Source organism: Hydra vulgaris, chromosome 06, assembly GCF_038396675.1.
Source record: "Hydra vulgaris chromosome 06, alternate assembly HydraT2T_AEP".
In the NCBI taxonomy this organism is placed as follows: domain Eukaryota; kingdom Metazoa; phylum Cnidaria; class Hydrozoa; order Anthoathecata; family Hydridae; genus Hydra; species Hydra vulgaris.
In genome coordinates, this window is record NC_088925.1 from 58,229,399 (window position 1) to 58,240,373 (window position 10,975).

Genomic DNA, 10,975 nt, shown 5'->3' on the forward strand with positions numbered 1-10,975 from the left:
AAAAATGGGATACGCGTTTCTTAATGGGTTTATAACTATAGTTAGCAAAATAAACAGCACAAGTGTGATAATGTGTCCTTTATGAAAAGTGCAAACATTTCACACAAATTTACAAAAAGATTCATCAAAATGCATGATGTCTAAAGAAAGACACGTTTCCTGGATTAATCACACAAAATCAGCTGGATCAATGGAAGCAAAAAGTATTGTTAAATACTTTCAGTTCGCAAATGAGACAAGAATATTAAAATATTTTTAGTTATATATATATTTATATATATATACATATATATATATATATATACATATATATATATATTTATATATATACATATATATATATATATATATATATATATATATATATATTTATATATATATATATATATATATATATATATATATATATATATATATATATATATATATATATATATATATATATATATATATGTATATATATATGAAGACCTCAGTGGAAAAACCGGCGTTGTCACATTAAAAAAGTATTAAGAAAGTATTTGTTGATCATTAATAAATGTCTTTATTTAAAGCAAAGAAAAAAAATTTTCGTATAAAAAATTACAAAATGTTTTGTTTTGAATAAATTTTAAATAAAATAATTATAATATTAATTTTTTTAAATTGCTTAGTTTCATTTGCTTTAAATAAAGACTTTTATTAATGATCAATAAATAGTTTCTCAATATTTGCCTTCAATAAAAAACTATAATTACAGAATAGCTTTACTACAAATATACCCGGCAGGACTACCAGACGATTATACGATCTTATTATGAAGCCCTGTACAATATCAAATATAATAATAATAATAATATTAATAATAATCATAATAATAATAATAATAATAATAATAATAATAATAATAATAATAATAATAATAATAATAATAGTAATAATAATGAATCAAATTAACCAATACAAATAAATCAACATAAACTATATATAACTGTGTTTAAAATATAAATATAGTGAATAAATTATAGGAAACAGAAAAACTAAAAACAAGAAAAATGTTTCTGTTCAAAAGATAACCTTTTTTAATTTTTGCTTGAAAGAAGTTAAAGTCTATTTTGAAGACAAATCAAAATTAAGCAAAACTATTTTATTCCATAAATAAGAACCGCGGTAAGAAATAAATAGTTGTTCAAGTTTAGTTTTGGCAGAAAGGTTCTTGGAGATTTTCCAATTACAAAGATTGTATTTGTTTATGGGTTTTACGTTATAAAGGTTTATAAGTACATTATCAAGGCATAAATGATTTTTACATCTAAATATGAAACATAAAATATTATAAACTTTAGTTTGGATACATTTAAGGCTTTCATTTTTCTCAGAAGTGGTTTTGAGTTTGAAAAACGATTTACAAAATTATTAAGCGAGCTGCGTGTTTCTGATGCTGTAAAGAGATTTAAGTTTAGTTTTGTGCGCGCTTTCCCGTAAATATTTACATAGTTTAAATGACAGTGGATAAACGAATAATATAGTTATTTTAATTGTTGCTTATTTAACATATGTCGAATTCCAATACTTTTAGCAACTTTCATAGAGATATTATCGATTTATTGTTTCCAGGATAAATTTCCGTCTACAAGAACTCCAAGAAGTTTAGTAACTTTTTCCCTTTTTAGTATTGTATTATCATGAAGAGACAGGGCATCGTGTTTAGTAGGCATTTTTTTCTGGATATTGGGTAAAAAAAGTATCCATTTTGTTTTATCAATATTAAAAGACAACCTGTTTTTCTTAAACCAATATGAGATTTTATTTAACTCTTGTATCATATTATTAAAATGCGTATTTATGTTGTCATAAGATTGGAATAGGTTTGTGCCATCAGCAAAAATTATAGTGGTTCAGTTATAGGCTTTTAATACATTAGTAACGGTGATACATCTTCATATCCAGCCATGCTAAAAGCTAATCCCTATCAAGAACAGACAATTCAAAGAATTGAATGTATAGGCTGTCCTATGTCCGGAAAAGTATGAGCACTAGACAACAAAATTTAAAAAACGATTTAAACAATAAAAAAACATTTGGTGGGACAGGTAGGTTAACTGAAAAAAAAATTAACAAAACTCAAAATTGAGAGTTATTGCTGTTAGCCAAAATATAAATTTTTATCAGATGCGTAAAAATATATTAGTAGTCTTGCACCACTCATGTGCAGCAGGTTCATCAGATGCTAAACATATTCTTTGTCCAACAATCATAGATTGATTATGCAAATAACATAGATTGATGGTGTAAATAAGTTTCTAAATGCTTTAGTAGACCTTTCCCATAAATCGTCAAACGCGAAATGCATTGTAGTAGTTTAAATCTAAACAATCCGAACAAAGTTTTTTGAAGTAAATAATATTTATGTGATGTGTTCTGTAATGCTTTAAAATATAACTGATGCTAGTTCTTCTTAGAACTCTTGTCCGGCACTTATTGCTGTTTTACGTGAACTTAAACATGGTGAACTTGTTGTTGTCTATAAAGAAGAAGAATCTATAAACAACAGTATTTCCACTTGGACAAAAGACCTTTCATTTTTGCGAAATACAACTCACAATTTTATTAAGGATTGTCTTGTTAATGTGGCTATATCTGTAGATAATTGTAAAAGAGGTGCCAAAAATCATCAAACTCTTGGCTATAGCTTATTTAAAGAAAATTATGTAAAAAATGTATGTATCAAAACAAATGTAAAAGTATCCATAATAAATACATCCATAATAAAATGTAAAAAATGTAAAAGTATCCATAATAAAAGCATCCATAAATTTGTTTATTGTAAAGTTTTATGTTGCAACGCTGCAACACAAAACTTTACAATAAACAAACTTATGGATGCCTTTACATTTGTTTTGACAAAAAACTTTGTATTGGTTACGTTTAGGGATCGCCGGTTACAATATACGGTATACTAACTTTACGGTAAACTTTACCGTATATTTGGTATACTGAATGTTAGTATACCATTTAGTATACATATATGCTTTTATTTATGAAATATTTCCGCAATGGCTTGATGATTTAATGATTATACTTATTTTCTTAATGTATTTAATTGCTATACTTTATTTAATATATTGTTGAATAAATAATTAAAGTGATTTTTAATTTGATTTTTTAATATTTTTTGTTTTAGTTTGTTAAACTGTTATAGTTTTATACCAATAAATATTTTTATACCACGCTCTTTATTAGGTATGTTAAATGAAATTTGTTTATTGATTAAATTCTAGGTTGTTATATATCATTAGAAAGAGCTTCTATTGAATATTTTAAAAGTGAAAAAATTATTAAAATCAAACGATTCCACAAAAAGTTATGACGTTTTAAGTACCGATTTTCAGATATATAGATTTGTTGATAAAACTGTGTCAAAATAAAGTTTTTTTTAACTAAAATTATTATAACTTTGTCAAATCATATATATATGCCTAAAACTTAGTTTCAATAGATAGATATAAGAATAGCCTACACATTAACACTGTCCTACACCCTCAGGGTGTATCTGGTAGGCTAGAAGGGCCACCCAACCTCCACCTTCACTGTCATAAAATCAATAATTCATCTTTAAAAGAGTATTTTTTTTTTGTAATTACTAGTTTTTATATGCAAGTAGTTGTTTTTATTTCCTTCTAGAACAAATACGAGAGGTTGATTTTTGAGTCAGGGTGTATGTGGGGTTGGGGTAAGCACCGTATTATTGAAAACACCCTATTAAAGTGTAAGACCCCTCAAAAATCATTAAAAAAATCAAAAAAAAATATTTTGTGTAATTCTGACACGAAACTTATCGCTGAACTCGAATTTGAAAACTATTTCTTCAAGTAAGACTTAGTTCTTGAGGTATAAATCTATTCCTTCGACTGGGTAAATTTGATCTGCCTAGCAACACGCATAGCAACAGGTTTTTAATCAGAATTGCAAGCTTTTTTTTTTTGTTATTTAATAAACTTTTTTAACAATGGGTAAATCATGTAGAGTCAAGCAAAGTACTTAAAGTAAAAAATCCAGAAAATTTCATTTAAATAGATCCACTTAAACTTTGCCAATCGATTCAACTCTATCAGTTGCTCCTGTAATTAGTTATGAAAATGACCATATTTCTTGTAAAACTTCTTTAAATTTATCGATATCCCCAATAAAAATTGAGAAAATTGAGACAACTCAGCATAATAAAACTAAAACTGTTGGTATTGAAATTTTGTCTAGTGTAATTAATCAACTATGTTGTAAAAAATGTTTACAATCAGAATTCAATCTTTCATAATGTTTCCTCGAAAAAAAAGGACTCAACTCAATGTTTAATATTTGCTGCTCTAACTGCAATGAAAAAACTGAATTTTATACTTCAAAGAAATATTCTGGGAAAAAATTTTGAATGTAAATAATAGAATAGTTTGTTCAATGCGCCATGTAGTCAAGTTATTTCAGGATTAGAAAAGTTTACATCTTAAATGAACATTCTTAAACCTATGATTAAAAATGATTACAACAAAATAAATAAATCTGTCTCTGATTGTGCTAAAATTGTCGCAAAAGAAACAATAATTGATGCCGTTAAAGAAATTTGTCAATCTTCTTCAAATATTGTTAACACTGCATTATCAGCTGACGGTAGTTGGCAACATAGCGGGTTTTCTTCATTAAATGGAGTTATTACAACAATATCAATGGCCACAGTAAAAATTCTTGATTACGAGCCAATGAGTTGGTCATGCAAAGCACGTAGTCTAAAGTTAAAACTTAAAGAAAATAATCCTTTCGCATTTGAAGCTTGAAAGTTACCACATGTTTGAAAATAAAATTATCGTGGCTCTGTTTCTGGCATGGAAGTAATTGGTGCACAAAGAATATTTGGTCGTTCTATTTCACAAAGAAAACTAAGGTATGTTAGCTATTAAGGTGATAGCGATTGTAAAAGCTAACTCTTTATTCCTGGTATATATACTCTTCAAGGCTGTTCAATCATAAACAAAAAGCGTTTAAATTTTAGAGTATTAAAATCGACCAACATCTAAACAAAGTTAAAACAAGTTATTCATGGATGCAAAAAAAAAAAGATGACTCAGAGAATGACCAAGAAGGTTATCTATATGATTCTGGTTCTTGTTCTTATAAATAACAGATTTTAAATGTCAGATTTGCATGAAATTTTCACCAAATGTTTATTGCATCTAGTTTTACAATAGGAACTAAAAGTTTTAAAATACTGTTAGGAGTGTTTGATTTATAGAAGATTTAGTTCACAAGAATGCAATTTAAATACGCCATTTTAAGAAACTCAGCATAGCTTAAATACTTTGTTTTTTGTAGAACAATTTTAGTTCAGTTTGTAGATTACTATGTTGTTAATCATATGCCAAAAAGTCATATTCTATATGCTTTCGGTTACTGAGATAGAATGGCCGGGGTGCCCTAAATATTTCTGGGTGTCTGCCATTTTACTTCGTAACCATGGCAACTAATAAATTTATTTTGGATTATTTAAAATCCTGTTATATAGTTGTTTCTCAGAATATACATGGTTTTTTATTAAAGAGATTTTTTCAATAAATAATTTTTTGAGGGGTCTTATACCTTAATAATTTGACACTAATAGTAATATTATTACTAATAATAATAGTATTACTATTAGTTTTACTGTTTCCATGCAAAAATCATCAAATAAATTTCAAAATGAAATTATTAAAATTCGGACAATTTAACTTTTCACTCATTTTATCTAAATAAAACAACATTATAAAATTATTAATTATGACAGTAATAATATAAACAAACAATAATATAAACCTTTTTAAGCTAAAAAGGTTTATATTATTGTTATTTAATATAAATTTATTGTTATTGTTATTAAAATATAATAATGTGATTATCAATAATAATAAAATTTAACCTGCAAAAAATTTTATCTCGTACTCCCTCCCCCCTCCCCCCGCAAATGATTAAAAAAAATTTAAAACACAATTATCATTACTTCATTGGAAGAACATCGACTTTAGTGATAACGCAAACAAAATTTACGATGATTTTTTTAATACATTTTACTCAGTTTATGATGCCAATTTTCCTTTACATGAAAAAACATTAAATCAAAAAAACATTAATTCTCCCTGGATTACCAAAGGTTTAATAAAATCATCAAAAGTTAAGCAGAAATTATACATAAAATATCTAAAAAACAAATCATTCGCCAATGAGAAAATATACAAAGACTACAAAAATCTTTTTGAAAAAGTTCGAAAAAACTTAAAAAAACATTACTATTCTAAAATTCTCAATAAAGCCAAAAATACTTGTAAACGCTCCTGGGAAATAATAAAAGAAATTATCGGTAAAACAAAACCGTGCTCAGGTTCCCTGCCACACATGATCAAAGTAGATAACAATAATATAATTAATTCTCAAACAATAGCTCACGAATTTAACAAATTCTTTGTTGAAATTGGCCCTAAATTATCTAAATTAATTCCTAACACTGAAACATCATTTAAAGATTTTCTAGTACCGATGGATAATTGCATTCACTCGGATGAGTTATCTAAAGAGTTACTATTTGATGAGTTCGAAAAAGCCTTCAAAACACTAAAAAAAAATAAAGCAGTTGGACCGGACGAAATCAATGGTAACATAATTATAGATTGCTATGAACAATTAAAATATATTCTTTTTAAAGTCTTTAAATCATCAATCGAACAAGGAGTCTTTCCTGATCAATTGAAAATTGCTAAAGTTATTCCACTATTTAAAGGTGGTGACAAATCTGACATTAGTAATTACCGGCCTATTTCTATCTTATCTATATTTTCAAAAATACTAGAAAGAATCATGTTCAATAGAGTATTTAATTATTTTAGTTTAAATAATTTATTATACAACAATCAGTTTGGCTTTAAGAAGAATAACTCAACCGAGCATGCAATTATTCAGTTGGTACGTGAGATTTCCAATTCTTTTGAAAAATCTCAATTTACATTAGGAATTTTTATCGATCTTTCAAAAGCATTTGATACTGTGGATCATGATATTTTACTTTATAAACTTAATTATTACGGAATAAATGAAAGAGTTAGTAAATGGTTTCAAAGTTATTTATCCAACAGAAAACAATTTGTTTCTTGTAATGATCTTAATCATACACAGTTTTTAAATGTTTCCTGTGGTGTTCCGCAAGGTTCCATCTTAGGCCCTCTTTTGTTCTTAATATATATCAACGACTTGCATAAAGCATCAAATCTTCTAAGTATTATGTTTGCTGATGACATAAACTTATTTCTATCTAACAGTGACATCTACCTACTATTCTCCGTTATGAACAAAGAACTTCAAAACATATCTAAATGGTTTAAAAGTAACAAATTAACATTAAATGTAAACAAAACAAAATGGATTTTTTTCCACCCGCTCTCCAAAAAACGTTCTCTACCCCAAAATTTACCAAAAATTTTTATTGACCATAATGAAATAAAAAGAGATTCTGTAACTAAATATCTGGGGGTTTTCATTGACGAGAACATCACATGGAAACATCATATTAACTATGTCTGCTCGAAAGTTTCAAAAAGTATTGGAATTCTATATAAGGCGCGTACTCATTTAGATAAAAATAATTTAACTAAACTTTATTATTCTTTTATTCATAGTTATATAAGTTATGGAATTATTGCCTGGGGTAGTACTGATCAAAGTAAGTTACAATGTCTCCATCGCCGTCAGAAACATGCGATCCGTGTAATTAATTTTGCGGATCGGTTCTCAAATTCCTCAATATTTTTCAATCAAATGAAAATCCTCAATGTTTATAAACTAAACGTATATAAAAATTTATCTTTTGTTTATATGTGGAAGTATGATTTATCTCCTTTAATTTTTAAAGACCTTTTTATTTTGAAACCTCTAAGCAAGTTTAACATGAGGAATAATAACTATTTAAATAAACCACTCTGTCGAACAAAGTTCAATCAATTCTGTATCACTTATCGTGCAGCTCATCTCTGGAACAAAATTATTTTGCCTAACTTCGGCTTACCCCTAACTTATTCTGTTTTTAAAATTAAATTAAAAGATCTCATTCTCTCTATTGAAAATATCTTAGAATATTTTTAATTTGTCTTATGATATATAATAATTTTGAAATGTATGTTCAATCTTTGTTTTATACATTTTATATATTTTGTTGCCAATTTTTTTCTATTTGTCTCAGTGCTATTTTAATATTTTTATGTTAATTTTTTACGTTCTCTTATTGTAAAAAGGCGTTTTTATAATACTTTACGTACTCTGTTCTGTAAAAGGCTTCTGACGATAAGATCATTTGATCTTCTTTTAGAAGCCTTGTTTGTATTTGCAAAAAAATATGTAATTTATATATATTACGTCAAATGTAAACAAAAATATTGTCAAAAAAAAAAAAAAAAAAGGAAATTAAGTACCGAAATTGTGCACCTAAATAGGGTATCACCGCCTCTGAATCTGGCAACGAAATTTGGCAGGAACATAAAAAATGTGCTAACTCGAGTGTCAGAAAAATTGAGAGTTTGTCAGGCTTTATCTTCAATAATTCCTTGATGCAGAAAGTAAAAAACCGTTTTGTACTTTAATAAACTTTATAAGTAGATATCAACATATCTAGTTATAAAGTTTATTATTTTATTCAGAAAACACTAATTATTAAAGTTTATTCATTCAAGTTTTAAAAAATATCTATGTTGGTATGAAATTCCGAAAAATAAATCAACATAAGTCTGCATAAGATTATAGAAAAAAGGAAATTAGGTACCAAAATTGTGCGCCCAAATAGGATTTCACCGCCTCTGAATTTGGCAATAAAATTTGGCAGGAATATAAAAAATGAGCATACTCGAGTGTCTGAAAAAGATAGAGTTTGTCAGGCTTTATCTTCAATATTTGCTCGATAGAGAAAGAAAATAACAGTTTTGAATATCATTAAATCCACTTATAAAATTCGTCATTGTAATCAGAAGACACATATTATCCAAGTTAAATCATTCTATTTTTGAAAAAGTATCTATGTTTATATGAAATTCTAAAAAATAAGTCAACAAAATTTGGTACAACCACTATCTCTGAAATCAATTTTCAAAAATCGTTCCACAAAATTTTAGTACATTTATCGGTTCCGTAAAACGCGATTTCCGCATACCTATCTTTGTGTTGCTTTTTACCTTTTTAAAAAAGTATTTTTGCTTTTTTTTTACATGTTTTTTGTTTATTCTTTGAATTTATGTTATCTGAATCAAATGATAATAATTACTATAATTATTATTGTTACTACTTTTATTAATATTATTGTTATTGTTAATTATTAACAATAACAATAATTTTAACATAATATTGTTAACAATATTATACATATGCTTACTATTGTGTTTACGTAAAATAATTAAGATGGTTGATTAAATTTACAAGCATGTCTCTTGTTTTGGAAAAGGTTTTACAAGAAAAATTTATTGCAAATATTGTGATAAACAAATTACAGCACGCTCAACTTTCAGTTTGATGCAGCATATAAGGGGATGTTAAAAAGCATCTGTTAATGTTAAATTGTGCTTCAAAAAAATAAAAAGAGAAGTTCAAAGTGCTTTAGTTGAAACAAAAAGCAATGAAAATATGGCCTCACAAATCTCTGAAGATTCAGTTTCTAGGCAATCTTCTAAAAGAACTATACTAAATTCATACTTTGACACTATAAACAAAGATGGCATTGAAAAGATTGATAAATCATATGCAAGGGTGTTTTTTCATACAGGAGTACCTTTTGCATTAGCTGATTCTTCTGCTTGGAAGCAACATCATGCAAATCTTAGGCCTGCATATAAGCCTCCATCTAGTAAATGCATTAGTGGACGTCTTAAAGATGCATTAAATGATGAAAAACGTTCAATAAAAGAATATGTCAATAATTCTGAATATGTAAGTATAGTGACTGATGGTTTTTTAAACATTAATACAAATCATCTCATTAATTATTCGATTCATGTTGAAAATAGGACAATCAAACCAATTGCTTACAAAATTGAGCCAACTGGTCAGGAGCAACAGACTGGCATTAATATTGCAACTCGCATAGAAAATGTTATTCTAGAGGTTGGTGTTGATAAAGTTACAAGCATTGTAACTGATAATGCCTTAAACATGAGAGCTGCATGGGATATTATTGAAAAAAAATTTCCAAAAATATTTTGTAATGGTTGTGCAGCCCATACAATCAATCTTTTAGTAAAAGATATTTGCCTTCTGCCTGAATTTGTGGATGTTTTAGAAAAGTCCAGAAAACTGACAGCATTTGTTAAGCAAAGAACATCTCTTGTTGATCAATTTCGTATAATTCAAAATCGTGTTAAACAAGAAAATAATTTAAAGAAAATGCAAGCATTATCACATGCAGTTTTAACACGGTGGTATAGCCATCATACATCAGTTGCTTGTAATCTTGAAAACAAGTTAGTCCATTTGAATTTAGTCAACTCAGGTGCCTTTACGCGCATATCTTTATCCACAAAAAAGTTAGAGTATATAAATATTATACAAGACAATTTTTTTTGGGAAGATTGTCAACGTTTTATTAATGTTATGAAACCATTATCAAAACTAATAAGTAAACTGGAATCAGATACTTGTTTACTTTCTTAAGTTTATTTAGGATTTGTTAATTTAATGCAAATATGGAGTGAAGACTCAGTATTGAAAGCTCTTGTTTTACACCGATGGGAATTTGTACATACACCGTCCATGGGGTTCGCATACTTTCTTGATTCACGAAATCATGGTAGTAGAATTATGTATACTGAGCCTCTTCCATCCAGTAAAAGTGACCTTGTTATAGTCCTTGAGTTACTTCCAAAGTACATAGTTGAAACAAGAGGATTTTGCAATTATCAAACTTCAAAAAATGAAATAAGATCTTTTAGAGACTATGCGCAAATCCAAC

At 27.1% G+C, this 10,975-nt stretch overlaps 1 protein-coding gene across 1 annotated transcript; it reads left to right on the forward strand.

Annotated features, from left to right (window-relative positions):
- Positions 1-9,654: 9,654 nt before the first annotated feature.
- On the forward strand, positions 9,655-10,677 carry LOC136081542 (uncharacterized). The gene has a single exon (XM_065798867.1). The coding sequence runs from the start codon at positions 9,655-9,657 to the stop codon at positions 10,675-10,677; it is 1,023 nt and encodes a 340-aa protein (XP_065654939.1).
- Positions 10,678-10,975: the final 298 nt, after the last annotated feature.